The sequence below is a fragment of the Hyposmocoma kahamanoa genome, unplaced genomic scaffold (assembly GCF_003589595.1).
Source record: "Hyposmocoma kahamanoa isolate Upper Pololo Valley unplaced genomic scaffold, ASM358959v1 66, whole genome shotgun sequence".
Lineage (NCBI taxonomy): Eukaryota > Metazoa > Arthropoda > Insecta > Lepidoptera > Cosmopterigidae > Hyposmocoma > Hyposmocoma kahamanoa.
Genome location: NW_020653854.1, coordinates 12,573,405 through 12,589,531, shown reverse-complemented (window position 1 = coordinate 12,589,531; position 16,127 = coordinate 12,573,405). Strand labels below are relative to the sequence as shown.

Here is a 16,127-nt window from a genome sequence, read left to right as displayed (position 1 = left end):
GAGGACAAAATATTACAAGCTCTAGGAATGTTTGTATCGGATACGTACAACAGCAAATCGTCGGCGTATTGTAAAATTCCAACTGTGTCGTAGAGAGCAACCTTCTATTCTGCATAAATGTGTTAACCCACAGAAAATCGTAAAATGAGTAATGAATACAGTCTTATACCTTGTAATATAAAGTTTAATATTCCACGTGTCCAGTTTTATTAAAAAAAGAAGCAATCATCCGCTTAGATTCATTTTGCACGTGCGCCATTATTGGTTGGTTTCGGCTCATCTCGAAAGACCCATATGCTCGATTGCTGCTTTGTTTTGAGACGTAACTATAAATTCATGTTTCGTCACCTGTTACTATGTCTCACACCAAATTTGACGTCCCTTCGTTGAATCTGGTAGGCATGACATTGCACCAAGTGACGCAATCCGTTTTTTGAGCCTTAGTCAAATTGTGTGGGACCCACCGAGAGCACAGCTTCTTCACACTTAAATTATTGTGTAGTGTTGATTGCATTTGACTCATGCCTATGCCTAAAGATGCCCGAATCTCATGGTATGTCACATGCCTGTCTGTTTTGATCATACGGCGCACAGCATCGATATTTTTGTTGTTCAGAGCAATGGACGGGCGACCATCACGAAATTCGTTATTGAGATTCACACGGCCGCGTTTGAATTCTGCAAACCAGCTATAAATAGTCGTCTTGCATGGTGCTTCATCGCCAAAAGCAGTTTGAAGCCGAGCGAAGCTCCGCTGTGCTGTTAAATTTTGCTTAAAGTCGTAGAATATCGTACTACGAAAATTTTCACGAGTTAAATCCATGGTGATGTAGACAACCAATTTCTAAAATGACGCCACAATGAAAAAACAAGTGACAGTCAGATGAAACAAACTGTATTCTACAGCCAAAGAGTTCCAAATTTAAAATTTTCAAATGTTGTAATTACTTTTAACCCTTAAACTCAGCATGCGTATGTTTTCATACGCACAATGCTCTACTACCGTAGGCTCAGCATGCGTATGAATTCATACGCATACACTACCAATTTGAAAAGATTTTTTTGGTGTAGCCAAATCCTTGTAAGTATTGATGGTTTGTACGTGAAAACAAAGCTGATGGTGTGCTCTTTCATTTGGTGTATAATACTCGTGACCTTTTGTTTGTGGTATCGAGTTATATCAGTTTGAAAATTCCCGGCGAACGAAGTGCTCGCGCGCGTTGTTTGAGTTTATCAAATAAGTGTTTTCAAGTGAAAAGTGAGTGAATTTTGTTCCGATTGCTAATAGAAAATATGCATTGGACTTTTACGTAAGTAATGCTATCATAACATGAATTGTGAGTGCAGTAATACGTAAGTATTTTCACTTTCAAAGTTATCGGTACGACTTTTTCTGTGTTTCAAATACTTTATAATGTGTTATTTGACTAAAAGAAACATTTGGTTGTATATAATATGTAATAATAATACAAGTGCAACATCCTTTTATAAGATTCTGCCTATATTTCTGATCGAAAGCGAATAAATTTCGTAAATTTCTGCTTTTATTTGACATGTTGCAAAAATATGACCGCCATTTTTATACGCCATATTCGCAATAGTGCTTCCATGTCGATATAGGTGACATCGATAAGACAATCTGTGAACGAAAAGTGTAAAATATTGTTACTTTCATTTTTCCTTTTTTGTTCTAAGATTCGATAACCAAGTATCTAACAAGGTAGGTATAATTGTTAAAAAATAATAAGTGCCGCTACAATATGGATAAAATATTCCGTACCGTTACTTTATAGTAAATAATTGTAAAAATGTTTATTGTACATAATTTATATAGTAGTAAATTGTGGTCTCTGCCTACCCGAGGAAGGTACGATTTTGTGTATGTATTTAATTTATACAGCACTGATAATATGTTTTTTAGATGTGGAACCCCGGAAACGAAAGCGTGCCCAATGATTTCATTGATATCCTCAACGATGAGGAGTCTGAGTCAGATGAAGAGATCGTTGAGGAGGAAATTGAACAGGAGGGCGACCTAGCAGCGCAAATCGACCAACTGAACGTGAGTAACAGATAATATTATACTCAAACATATGTTCGTAGGTAATGTTTATATGCATAAATAAATATTAGACAATATCACATACCTACGTTGCTCTGATCCCAAAGTAAGTAGCTAAAATAAGTTGTGTTATGGAAATCGGAAACAACGAAGTTACCACTGACACCCAGACCCAAGACAATATGGAAAAGTTAGTCTTTCTACGTTGACCTGGCCGGGAATCAAACGCGGGACCTCCGCATCCGCAGCCCAAATTATAAACATTCATTCACATTCCTATCCAGTGTGGCCGCCCGTGTTCCCGTCATGAAATGCTCAGTTACTTCAAAGCTTATCTTAATGTGCCAATAGACGGTCCAGTGGGAATCAGAATTGTTTAGTTAGTGCAAATTCTTTAGCAAAGTACTTCAGAAAAACAAAGAGTGACTCTGTCCTGCCTTGCTACCTGCTCTGCCAGACGCGACCCTTTTTTTTTGGAGTGTTGTTTGTTTCACTACAAAGTGGCCCCACTTTGTAGTGAAACAAAGAAGGGTCACATTTACTTTTGCTATGATTTATGCCACTTACGTTAACAAAACTGATTTCAAAGAATTTCGTTTTGAGCATAAGTGGTTGAGTTAACCATAACAAGAGGTGTAGGCGATAATGTTGTATAGGGTAGGATAAAAAATATACATGCGTCTCACATTGTAAATTGCGTATTTTTGTTAATGTAAATGTAGGTCGTAGTTACGATATTTTTGAAATATTGTGCTAGTAATAACAATTTTGTTTCATTGCAGCTATTATCTGGAAGTAATATTTTCGTGGTGCAGAGCGACGGAACTCTGGCTCCTATGGCGAGGCCAGAACCCATATCAGACGTTGTGTAAGTATTATTATGCTCTAATTAGGTACAAAACTATCACAATATTTGTATACAGATGTTCTTATTCTATAGTATCTTTCTTTTCTTTACAGAGCCAGCGATACCGACGAGGAAGAGGAGCAAGCCGACGAGTTAGTTTCATGGGCTAGTAGCAGAGTTTTTTCGATAATCATTATACTGCCCATAACGCATCGACCATAATATATCGATTTATCGATATATTATCGTAAGACAGTTTATGTACGAGAGTGATAACATTATATGACCTTACCACTCGTGATAAAAAAGAAATAATTTGTTTATATGATTATGATTATGATATATTGCATCTGGTTTGGTGTTGGTGGTGCAGGAGTTCATTATTTTATAATAAGTTGTCAAAAAAACTTCGATATTGTATCGTAAGACCTTTTATGTACCCATTCGTCTCTTTTTTTCACTTTTAGTATTTAGTAGCATGGTTCATCATTTGTACGTGATTTATCGATACCTCAATCGGCATCGGTACATCACTATTTCACTCAACTTTTTCATACAAATAAGTGGCGGTTTTGATTATGATTTTCTTTTATATTTTGTTTGAATGACGTCTAAAATGAGTGTAACAGAGAAAAATACAGGTATTCTGTTACAATATACGTTGTTTTATTTCACCTGAAAAATCTTTCTAGTAAGAGTATAAGACAAAAGAAAAACGAGATGCAAATGGGGTATCCCTATCTCATAAAGCCTTGCTTGTTATTATCTGTTGAATATTTCTACAATTCAATGCATGTTTCAATGAAATAAGTATATTTTCTTCAATTGAAACTAATTTATTTTCCAATTTGGTTGAAGATCAACAATTACTTGATAATACAAATTTACATTCGCTATCCGACAGTCAGAAAATGGCCGCTTAGTTCTAAGGCATTTAGCTCTGTTATCTTTATTGAAAGACATAAAACCACTTATGTAGAATTTTTAGCTATACATTCAACATTACAAATTGTATAACTTATTTGATCGAAGTTGCCTAATATTTTCAAAAATGATTTATTTACAACCAACACCTACTATTTTTCCTTGTGTGTAAGTTTGTCGAGTAATTATAATGGTATGAGGTGATAAATCCCTTTGAATTACTTACCACAAAAATACAACATTATCGCAGAATACTTTTTTTTTTATTTCAAGTAAAACCGTTTGATAGTTTTTGAATTATCGCAACTTTTGTAAATGTCGGCAAATATTTACTATCGTTGCCATGACAGCGTGCGAGCTTACGGGTGTAAAGTATGACACATGTCAAAAGAGTATAAGGGTTAAATATTGTTTATGTAAGTGGCCAGTTCCGGAAACTTATAGTGCGCCCTATGTAATAAAAGAGTTATAGAATATTTTTATAGTATTGCTAAGGTCATAATAATTTTCGTCCCTTGTTTTGAAAATCGATCAGAATCGAGAACAGTGTTGCCTAACGTATACATCACTAAATGTTAAATTTGGCCAAAGAAATGTATAAGCGGCCGTACTACGAAAGTGAATGCATTATACAAAAGTGCGTTCGTTCGATATTCATAGCGTATTAATAAAGGATCATAAATATATCGTACCAAGTAAAAGCCGCAATGTATTACAAATTTGAGGCATACAATCGGTTGCATATTTGTTTTCTCGAAATTGAAACAAAACGAAAGTAATTGTTTTTAAAACAAATTATGCATCTTCTGATTACAAAATCACTTGCCCGTGGAAGGAAACGTCCCTGTTTACCCGTTTACGGTGTGTGTAGTTATGGTGCTTTTCCAGTTTATAATGGCACAATTATGCATTTTTCGCGTTTTCGAATGGTATTTATCTACGATAACGTGAGTAGCAGCGGCCAGTAAGTGAATTTCACTTACTTTGGGCACGCGAAGTACGGACACTTGCGGCGTCTATATATATATATATATATGTCTGTGGCGGGTAGAGGTGAGTGATAAATAACGTCACGATGAAAAAAATCACGATGATCCGCCGTCAGACAGTAACACCGTGACTCGTTCCGAAGGAACGACGTTCCAAAGTCACATAGGTGTTCCTCCGTTCCAACAGCTATCCCCGTCACTCACATCACGACGTAGGTATTTGATACAATGCGCGATCTCCGTTCCGTGGTGACTGAGCGCGCCACTCGTTGTAGTTCTCTTCAAATCGGGCCATTTCGGCCATGGGAGATAATGAAATAGGATCACTTTCTTTGCTCATTCACAAGAGTCGTACGTGCTTATTACTACTAGAAAGGGCGGATGAAAAAAATCTGCAGCAGTTATTATGCACCTATTTATGAACAAAGTAAAATATTTTTGTATATTTGTTTTATTATAGGAAGAGTTGGTATTTTATATTTATGTATAATCTAGTTTGTGTATTCGACTAGAAATATAATTACATTACATTTTATTGCTATTTTTAACAATCCAAAGATTCGCATTAAATAAGTAAAAACAAAAGTACATTAAATACAAAATCAACTTTTTGAATGGAATTGAAACTTATAACAAAGGGAGTAAAAACTTAAATCATTCTATAAAAAACGGCTATAAGTATTAGAAAGAAGCCGCTGGCTAAAACCGTATGTCGTGATGTAAGTTATAGGCGTGACAAGGTCACGGAAGTAACAGTCGTGACAAAATCACGATGATTTATCACTGTGATTTCTTTGGAACCGGAACAACAATCACAGCGATAGAAATGTAACGCTATTCCCCATGTCTAGTGGCGGGCACCATCTTCCGTATCTACTGTACTCTTGACTTGTGCCTGATCGGTCCCTAGCGGGAGCAATCCTAGTTAGTTCAATCGGGCAACTGAACTAGGTCGGTCTTCTAGTTCATTTAGTTCATCTAGTTCCTTTGTTAGTTAGTTCGTTTTGTCCTTGCTCGGTCATTGAACGAACGTTCCAAACTAGTAATCTTATTCACATGAACTACTTCGGACTTCTAGTATTATGAGGTCAACACTACACTGTACGAAATATTTAAAAATATATTTTGTATGGGATAGGTACTATTTGATTTTCTTTCATATTTTACAGGTTTAAAGACTGTTATTCTAACTAAATATCCTTTTATTATACAATAAGAATTTTAGTTAGAATGGTGTGTTTACAAATCAATATTTAGGTACCTACAACTATTTCATATACTTGTACACATAGGTTGACATTATACATACAAATACCTACCAAAAAATATTACTTTTTTACAAGCTTGTATATAGGTGTTATACATAATATAGATACGAGCTGGGAACGTTCAATCATGCATCCCACTCGAACTTGTACTAAAAGTAGTGAAAGATCGCTATTTGTCCCGCTTGCACCGTTCTTACTGTATTAAAGGCAGGTGAACAGGTGAACGCAGATAGTTCCTAGTTCGTAGTGAATTAAAAAGAACGATGAACTTTTAAAACCGTGCAAGACGAACTAGTTCGTGTCGGTCAGTGTAGTGAATATATTCCTAATAGTTCGTCGTTCACGAACTATACAAGCCTACTTCACTCGCTTCAAGCGAAGATATTTCTATATTATTATTTAGACTCACTGAACGGCTCGTCGCCCCTGTTAAAAAAATGATAAACTTACCCGAAACTGAAAATATACACACTACAATTATTTACACAGGTACTAAATTAAAGATTATATACAATAAATACAAACAAAACTCTCCTGATCCCGCAAAACAATAAAAACCACTGAAAAAAGAAAAACACACCTGCAAGTTTCGAAAGTTTCCCGCGTTTTTTTCGGTGTGAAGATTGTACCACAGACTACATAGTGAACTATAATTGATGCAAGCTTTAGGGAAGAACTCTTCTCAATGCTCAAGTCAGGACTTGAGTATGATTTAAAGCACTAGAATTCATATTCAAGTCTTGCCATTGGGGTCGTATTTCCAGTGCTTGAAATCATACTCAAGTCCTGACTTGAGCATTGAGTAGAGTTTTGACTATGACCCTCACTATAATTATTTCTTATTAATATTGTCTGTGGAAAAACAATACCTTGTCTTACGAAATGAAATAGGATAAAAATACCATAGGAATCCTTAGTTTTATTTTCTTAAACTATCACAAGAAATGTAATTTATTATCACATTGAATAAAAACAAAAAAACTCGTTTTTTCCACTCGGATCTCTGTTGGGATGCACGATATTGTGGAAAGATTACGTTGATCGATCTCTTTTGTTTAGTTACGGTTCATATTTTTATCATAACACTAGATTGTGTCTGCTTATTTAGGTAATATAATTAGGTTTATTTTTGATTTAGCTTTATTGATAGAGTAAACAGCTTAGATGCTTATTCACTCTTGGGTGGTTGAATTTGGGACATACCTAGCGCAGCGTGGCGTCACGTTAATTAAGTATACCCTTCTCGCTCTTTAAACTGACTCATTCGTTGAATCGGGCGAGCGATCACCGAGTTATTTCTTAGGTTTCGTTTTGTGTTGCGCAAAAAAAAACGATATGAAAGAAAATGGTCGTTTGTCGTTGTCTGTGGATCCATGGATCTTTCTCTTTTATTAGTGAACGCTCCCACTGCCGTGGTTAATTGAGGAATTCTGTTGCTAAATATATTTTAGAAAAACACCGTTTATTGCTCGTGTAAAGACTGATGTGCTGTTAATGATCTCAATCAAGATCTCTATGATGAAGTGCCAGACATTCACCGTTATGGACTTGGTGCGCGGAGCGCCATCGCAAGCGCTGACTGCTTCACTGCGATGACCATAAGCGACAGCGGGAACCATGATCGCCAATTTGCCACTGCTCTTTGCCAATGGCAACCCGACGGCGTTGACGAAAATCACCGCCGAGGAGTTGGAGAAGTTTATAACATTCATGGTGACATGTTCCTGGGGACACGACACTGTCAAAGATATCCGTCAGCCGCCGTGGTGGCCTAACGATGTCGCCTTTTCACACCCTTTTGTCCGACCTGACACCGTGCCTAAAGATTGGGAGGCGCGCCTCAAAAACCTGGTGAGGAAGTGTTATGATTTCCACAAAAGCGCATTCCTCCTGGTGTTCTCTGCGCAGCTGGCACGCTACCCTCGTAACAGGCTTCGGTATGTCGATAATCATGACCACACGACGTCTCTCTACTACAGGCCCAACAGTCGGCTTCTGGTCACCTTCAGAAACGAAAACCTGTTTTATGATAAAGACACAGATGAGGTGGAAGAGCCTCGGCTCAAGTCTACTGACATATACTTGTGTGATAACTGTGACAGCCACTTTGACAACTTTGATACTCTGAAAGCTCATGAGAGACTATGTAATAATGAGAACCTTCCTACAAGCACCTGCAATGGAGGCCTATCAGATTTTTTGTCAGCTCTAAAGTTGCAGCCTCTCAATGGAAAGGCCGATCTGTCTACAACTAATGGTGATGAATCATATAACTCTAAACCCAGGAATGCAAGAAATACAACCAATATTGATAGAGGTCCCCCATATCCTTTTTCATCCCTGGCGTACATCAGGAATGCTAAAACAAACCTTCAAAGAGACAACACATACTCACGAGAGAGAGTAGAGAGATACTGCTGCACATCTGCACCCATTAGTAAATTTTTCTTAGGTAGTAAAAGTAAAAATCAACAGTTTCCTATTCGATACAGGAGGCCTATTGACTACTGGAACAGAAAATACACTTTTCCCAATCAGAGAAATAAAAAAGTACTTGATCTGAAAGGCCAGTTGTATCTCCTGAAGTGTAGACCGGTGACAGTTCATGTTGAGAAAATGTCACTGGAAAGCATGCAAGAATATATTGATAAGCTTAGAGACAAGTCCGATAAAGTTGAATGTGTAGAAGATAAAGATGTAGTGTACGTGGACAGCATTGACTGTGACCAAAATGATGATGTGGACATGAAGGACCCACTTAAGCGGCAGGACAATGAGTGTGAAGTGATTGATTTGTGTTCGGATGATGAGAGTCCCGGTGTTAATGAAAACTGTGACCCTCGTGCCGGTGTAACATGCGTAATGCGTGGTGGAGCAGTGCTACGACGCACGGCAGCAGCACCAGCGGCGCATACGTTGCCTGCTGAGCCATGCGGAGCACGTCAGCGACCCTTGCCTGCTGCGATCTTGCACCCCCACCCTGTTATTTTAATCGCAACCACACTGAACAACTTACAGACTATATCGTTAGAATGAATTCATGTAACTGATTTATCTTAAGTACTTGCTAACTATTTATTTCACTTCAGGATTATTATTAAAGACTAAATGTTCAATGGTATGTTTTATTTTAGTTTTAAAATTATAAATATTTGTATACTGATTGATGTAGTAGATATTTCATTAGCTGTAATATTTCGCTTAAGAAATTTTAACGACGGTATTGAAGTACCTTTTTAAAATGGCGGCAACGGCGTATAACAAAATGGTTCCGCTAGTCATCAAACTCTTGTCCAAGTTGCAGTCTTTAATTTTTGTTAATATCTTACTAAACGTTGTTTTAGTATTGTACATTAAAATCGCATCTTGCATTAAAATGCATCTAAAATGCATGCGTGCGCATGCGCTTGTTTTGTAGTGTAAGCTACATATATTATTTTCCTTGCTAAACAAGATGGCGCAGTGGCCACAATGACACAAACAATGACGCCATAGTTCGATTGAGCGGAAACCAAGTGACAAATTCAAACGGCGGCGTGGGGGTTGAACATTATAGACACGTTTCGTGGCATCTACTTATTGCGTCCCCTGCTTCTTATTGTTTTGATTTTGTTCCTATATTTCTTCGAACGATTTCGTTAAAGTCTACTTAATAGTAGCTGTATTGGTTCTACGTGGGGTGCACTATAAGTTTCCAGAATAATTAGGAAAAAAATACTATAAATTTATTGTTTCTCAAAATATTCTCCGTTGGCGTTAATGTACTTTTTCATACGGGTGAACCAATTTTGAAAATATTTATGCCACTCCTCCGTGACAATCTCTGAAATATATTTTTCATACTCTTCGACAGCCTCTTCAGGTGATGAAAATCGTTGACCTCGTAACTGGTTCTTAATTTTTGGAAATAAATAAAAATCATAAGGTGCCAGGTCGGGACTGTACGCGGAAAACCTCATAGGGTCAACGTTGTTCACCTTCAAAAATTCATTTGTCTGGCCGTGTGAGAACTGGCATTATCGTGGTGCAAGATGATACGGCGTTTACGGTTATTTTTACGGAGTTTGTCAATAACTTCCGGCAAACAAATGGTCGTGTACAAATCACTATTCACGGTACAACGATTCTCCAAAGCCAGAAACAAGCCATGTGTCCAGTTTTATCAAAAAAAGAAGCAATTATCCGCTTAGAGGCACTTTGCACGTGCGCCACTTTGGTTGGTTTCGGCTCACCTCGAAAGACCCATATGCTCGATTGCTGCTTTGTTTTGGGATCGTAACTATAAACCCATGTTTCGTCACCTGTTACCATAGTAAAGTTTGGTGTGGGACATATCCCACACCAAATTTGACGCCCCTTCGTTGAATCTGGTAAGCATGGCATTGCACCAAGTGACGCGATCCGTTTTTTGAGCCTCAGTCAAATTGTGTGGGATCCACCGAGAGCACACCCTTTTCACACTCAAATGTTTGTGTAGTATTGATTGTATTTGACTCATGCCTATGCCTAAAGATGCACGAATCTCATGGTATATCATATGCTTGTCTGTTTTGATCATACGACGCACAGCATCGATGTTTTTGTTGTTCACAGCAGTGGACGGGCGACCATCACGAAATTTGTCACTGAGATTCACACGACCGCGTTTGAATTCGCAAACCAGCTATAAATAGTCGTCTTGCATGGTGCTTCATAGCTAAAAGCAGTTTGAAGCCGAGCGAAGCTCTGCTGAGCTGTTAAGTTACACTTAAAGTCGTAGAAAATCATACTACGAAAATTTTCACGAGTTAAATCCATGGTGATGTAGACAACCAATTTCTAAAATGACGCCACAATGAAAAAACAAGTGACAGTCAGATGAAACAAACTGTATTCCACAGCCTAAGTGTTCCATTTTCAAATGTTGTATTACTTTTTAAATATTGTTTAGGTAAGTGGCCAGTTCCGGAAACTTATAGTGCGCCCAATGTCCAGTGGTTCAATATGTCTGAGAAGAGTTTTTTGCTATAATATTGATTTCGTATTGAAACTAGCTTAAAAACTTTTATGTCACATACAATGACTTGGTATGTAAACACTTAGCTGCATTTTTGATAAATAACGTACTCAGAAGCAATTATTATCGTAACCGTTAGCAGACAGACGATGTCGGCCGATGCGAGAGGGTAACAATGAAACAAATCCATCCACGGTTTACGATTGAACGAACCACATTATCTACCTAGCTTATTATAATTTATGTACAATCACCTATATTTTGTCGTATATTCCGTACCCTACTGACAAGGACTTAAAATAGCGTAAAGTATTATTTTTGTTAAAACGGAAGTAAGGCCAGTAAGGAATTAAACTATTGATTTTTTTAATAGCTAACATTATTACGAGACGGCGCGTGTTGAAAGGTACACAAACCTCAAGGCAGTGGGCTTTATTAACTGAGTTAGGTAGAATTTCGAGATCCATGAGGGACAAATTTGAATAAAACGATTAGTTACTTTTTATAAGTGTATATAACAAGGCAAAAACCATATTTACGAAATAAATATCGTGTGTCGCATCATATCTCTTCGTTGACTCTATGGTGCGAGTTTAGAGGCCGGCGACTTTCTTCATCGGAGCCATAGATCACCTCTTCGTCGGAGTCGTTGATCATTGAGAATGCGGGGTTGTCTTTCGTTATGGACGTTTCTGGAACAATAACATATTAAATTAATATTTCAAAATCCTTCCACACGCAATAATGTACTCCAAAATCAGCCTTGCGGTCATCCGTTTGGTAGCTACAATGCCACAGACAGATACACAGATAAGGCTTCAAACCGATAACTCTTCTTTTTTTGCTACGGGGTTTTAAAAATGGCGCAGATTGAGCTATAGTAGGTATATATCAAGTAGGATAGATGGTGGCGCAGGCGCAAATGTAAATGTGGTAATTCGACGATTATCTCCATTCATAAAGTAAAAGGAGATCAGTGCCAAAAGAAAGAAACAAATAATCCAGAGGCAGGGGAACTTTGTTTAAAAATTAAACATCGTACCATGAATGGAATTTCCTCCGGGCGAGAACAAATACGCAAGTATGTACATCTTGAAGTTAAAGAGGCCGTACATGGCCATGAATGGCGCAGAAGTATCGTAATGGACTTTGGGCTGTGATGCCCAGTGATCCTGTAGAGCTCCTGGTCCCCAATTTTGTAACGCCAAGATTGTTGTAAAGAACGTTACGGTGCCAACTACCAGCGATAGACATCGGAGTCTTATATCTGAAAAGATAACATTGAAAAGTAGAAAGTTGAAAGTAGCTCATTTCAGGATTAAATGTTACCAGGGTTGTACAGGTACAATACAGATTTTAAATCAACCGATTTGTATACGCGATTGTTATAATGTCATAACGCGATATTTTCGAACGGTTTTGCGTAAATTCCAGTTTAATTACGCACTTGAAGGTACATTAGCTATTATGGAATACAACTTACCAAAGAAAGGCATGTTCCTGAGGTCACTATAGGCTTTTATTATCAATACGAGCAGGTACAGGAAGTACAGCGTGATGGCACAGAAGAACATTATTTTTACAAACTGAAACAAGAGAGAAATAATTGCTACCTAAGACACTTCTTTACCAAAAGCTATCGAAAATGATATCTTGAGCAAAGAAATAACTTACTGAATAGTTCGGGTTCATAATATAATTGAAAGTGGGATCTTCATATGCGTAATATTTTTGCCATATGGTAAGCACCATCGCTGGAGTCCAAATTAGTCCTACAACGATTAGCTTAAATAGATAGAAGGAGACGAAATTTCGCTCGTTCTGGAAAAAAATGCGATAGTTATTAATGCACTTTCTATTTTCATTTATTACCATCTTTATCTACAACAAGCATGGCCTATGTTTAAAGAGTTTAACATAATTTTACTTTACGTGCGTGTCCAACACGCACTTTCGAGAAAACAGTTTTCGTTTTTCCAGTTTCGCACTTATATTTCTAATGCGCTGTCGATTTGTCGACATCATATATTTTCTTACCATTTAAAAGGGCCAGTAGACTCAATACCTACATATATATTTTGAATTAATAAAGTTTTTACCTGTCTAAGACCGTGGTAAAGCGCTAGCCAAGAAAGCATCACGCAGGCAAGGAAAGTAGTCTGAAACACTGCGTCTACCAATGGTGCGAACCAGCTGCCGGACACAAGTCGTAAAGGGAATATTGGATCTGAAATCAAAGACCAATCTGGGGATATAGATCGTACTGGTCACATTAGACAGGTGTAATGTGGTGTATGGTAACTTTAATACGTATTTAGTATTGACAGAAGCATTTTTACTGAATGTCACGATGTTTGACCATCACAATATTTAATTATTTTTGTGAAATTACTCCACTAGTTTGTTATAATTATTAATACAAAGATCGAACACTTAGAAAAATTCCTTGATCCCGCTATTGCCATGCTTACCATTAAATAACAACAGCAACGGTAATAAAATAGATAGCCACTTTTGTTCGATGGCCCAATCTTGCGTAGAGAATTTTCTAAGAGTGTGTGCGAACCAACACTGAAAGTAAATAATTCGTGTTAAAGTTTGCAAAAAACTAAGAAGTATGTATATTTCTAAGTAAGTATAGGTGACTGTACTTACAGAAACAACAAATGTAGTCAGTAAAAAAATAAATCTGAACCACGTCTCCATTTGCGTGAACGATGGGTTGTAAGTTTTGAACTGAAAAACACAATTATATATTTTTTGACAACTTTATGTGTTGAGATACATATTTGATACTGTTGTTCAATTGACAAAGTTACTTACGTAGAAAATAATGTCTCTAATATAGTATCTCTTGTGGAACTCCTTGAGCCCGTAAAAGCGTATATTTAGAACATAATGCATGTAATCCAGCGAGCCTAAGTGCAGAACCATAACTTCTTCACATACTTGTTTCATGCATTTGAGATGTATAGTTCTGAAATTATTACGTGTATATTAGTGGATGTTGCTAATGGCAATATACCTAGGTACTATTGGTAATTCCTAGAAAGTCGGCATTTTTGGCGATGTTTTGCCTTTAGTGGCCTGTAGGTAGTGTCTTCAAAATGAAAAGAAAACCGAGACTTCTCTTTGCGCTTTTTTTGTGGTACAAATAACTAATATAGTATACGAACTTTATTAACATATATTACTTCCCGCTGCCGGGAATAGGTCACCTTGACGAATTTTATCTTGTTATCACGTGGTGCAGAGGCAGACCCGTGTTAGGACATGAAATTATGACCTCCCGTATGGAGGCAAATGTTCTACCAACTTGGCTACCAATCGGTAGGTATCTATTCCGGCTCAATTTATTATATAGTGTTTGTATACTCACTTGTTTGTAGCTTCGCTTTCAGGTACTAGATTCGTGGTCGTATGGTCGCTAAGTACTCCGTCTATCGATATGCTTACTTGAAAACTTTTATCAAATATCTCCTCTGGAATACGTAGGTATAAGGATATTATTTTAACATTTATAACTTTCATTTCAGTAAAAATAAATGCCATTCGTATTGTGGGAATACTCTGTTTATTTTGTTAAGACTTGTAAGTGCGAAAAACTTAAATACGTGTATAGAAATTTGTGACATAAGACATAAACATAAAGATATGATATAAAGATGGGTTCACAATAGATCCTTAAAGTGCCTACGTAAGTAGTTCATGTTGGTGCCTTACACATGGTAGTCGAAACTTACCATCATTATTATCAGTTAATATTTCAGCAAGCAACCATAGTTGCTGCACACGAGTGCCCAGCGTCGGGCTGTGTAGGTGAAATGGACCTCGGTAAATGTCACTTGCGTTTGTTAAGGCGCTCGACGCGGTTATGGAAGTTGTCGTTGTGGGGGATGGACCTGTGAGGTGAGGAACATTCTTGATAGGCCAGGTTTTAGAAGTACTTAATTTATTTTTACGACTGTAAATTTAGGGAATATAGTCTATTTCTAATTAATTTTGAGCAATCTCACCGGCTAATCCTATGAACACTCCTAAACCGAAACAAGCGAAAAACGCTACAAATACCATCACGAACTCCCCTTTGTGCATAGAATATACTCTCATTTGAACTGATCTGAAAAAAATTGAGATTTAAGTGGGATTTATTATATAAGATGATAAAATTGCGCATCAAAAGTGGGTATTATAGTTTCGACGTATATAATAAGAGTAATTGCAAATTTTGCAATTGCAACTTACCTCTCGCAGCGATCGTGGTGATATGCAGGGGCGATATATTTATTGAATTCGCTGAATAAATCGCTAAATTGCGACAGAGTATTGCGAATTTTATAGTTCCATCCGCCCGACGGCAAATGGTATGAATAACCTACATTAGTCTCCATTATTAGATAAAATTATTTTACAATCACTAAATCGACAAAAATAGTAGACGATAAACACATAAAACGAACGAATTCACACATAAAAAAGGTTTAATTAAAATATTTTTCCCCACATGTAGAGAGAGCTTGTTTACAAGCAATCTATTGATTTTTAGTGAGGGCGCAACGTAGACGTCGACTTGCTGAACTGCTACCACTCTATTATCGTTTACGTTTAAATCGTCGACGATTGTAGATATGGAATAGATTGGGAGCATTTGCCACTTGTCTAGAATTCGAAGTGACGCGGCAGTTCTGCCGTTCTTGATAATAGTAACACCTGTTCAAAATATTTTTCAGGATACTTTTACCGCACTAATAATTGGAAAATTTGTAGTAGACCTTTATCTGCAAACATAATAGTAACGTTGTGGTTGTTCTAATTGTTTTTGACGATATTGCTATCCCGTTTTTAGGTATTGATTTTGTGATACAACGGACAGGAATGGTGACGTGCAGCCGCACAATCAATTGAGGCTATGAGCGCAAACGTGGTGAACCCCATTTTTTTCTACAACATGTAAAGTAATATGTTGAAAAAAAAGTGGGTTACACAACTTTACACTGATACCCTCAATTTTCTTTTTCTTATTCCTGCGTGACCATGGTCG

The 16,127-nt window shown here is 37.2% G+C and overlaps 3 protein-coding genes across 3 annotated transcripts; 2 read left to right on the top strand and 1 right to left on the bottom strand.

Moving 5' to 3' along the window:
* Positions 1-1,575: 1,575 nt before the first annotated feature.
* LOC113232000 lies at positions 1,576-3,182 on the top strand. Its single transcript, XM_026466621.1, has 3 exons — positions 1,576-2,062; positions 2,845-2,930; positions 3,023-3,182. The coding sequence occupies exons 1-3, from the start codon at positions 1,922-1,924 to the stop codon at positions 3,129-3,131; spliced, it is 336 nt and encodes a 111-aa protein (XP_026322406.1). The 5' UTR covers positions 1,576-1,921; the 3' UTR covers positions 3,132-3,182.
* A 4,286-nt stretch (positions 3,183-7,468) lies between these two features.
* Positions 7,469-9,190, top strand: LOC113231737. Its single transcript, XM_026466228.1, has one exon. The coding sequence runs from the start codon at positions 7,708-7,710 to the stop codon at positions 9,124-9,126; it is 1,419 nt and encodes a 472-aa protein (XP_026322013.1). The 5' UTR covers positions 7,469-7,707; the 3' UTR covers positions 9,127-9,190.
* Positions 9,191-11,574: 2,384 nt separating this feature from the next.
* On the bottom strand, positions 11,575-15,763 carry LOC113231816 (transmembrane protein 181). The gene is made up of 12 exons (XM_026466350.1): positions 15,332-15,763; positions 15,103-15,206; positions 14,830-14,988; positions 14,466-14,568; positions 13,910-14,063; positions 13,742-13,822; positions 13,558-13,657; positions 13,186-13,313; positions 12,761-12,907; positions 12,570-12,672; positions 12,129-12,353; positions 11,575-11,778 (listed from the first exon to the last, which is right to left on the bottom strand). Exons 1-12 carry the CDS (start codon positions 15,475-15,477, stop codon positions 11,648-11,650), a joined length of 1,581 nt encoding a protein of 526 aa, XP_026322135.1. The 5' UTR covers positions 15,478-15,763; the 3' UTR covers positions 11,575-11,647.
* Between the last annotated feature and the right edge of the window lie 364 nt (positions 15,764-16,127).

Coding starts and splice junctions, on each gene's coding strand:
- LOC113232000 (XM_026466621.1), top strand. CDS start 1,922: ATGTGGAACCCCGGAAACGAAAGCGTGCCCAATGATTTCATTGATATC. Junction 2,063..2,844: donor CGCAAATCGACCAACTGAAC/GTGAGTAACAGA, acceptor GTTTCATTGCAG/CTATTATCTGGAAGTAATAT. Junction 2,931..3,022: donor GAACCCATATCAGACGTTGT/GTAAGTATTATT, acceptor TTTTCTTTACAG/AGCCAGCGATACCGACGAGG.
- LOC113231816 (XM_026466350.1), bottom strand. CDS start 15,477: ATGGAGACTAATGTAGGTTATTCATACCATTTGCCGTCGGGCGGATGG. Junction 15,207..15,331: donor CACCACGATCGCTGCGAGAG/GTAAGTTGCAAT, acceptor AATTTTTTTCAG/ATCAGTTCAAATGAGAGTAT. Junction 13,658..13,741: donor TGACTACATTTGTTGTTTCT/GTAAGTACAGTC, acceptor ATTTACTTTCAG/TGTTGGTTCGCACACACTCT.
- LOC113231737 (XM_026466228.1), top strand. CDS start 7,708: ATGATCGCCAATTTGCCACTGCTCTTTGCCAATGGCAACCCGACGGCG.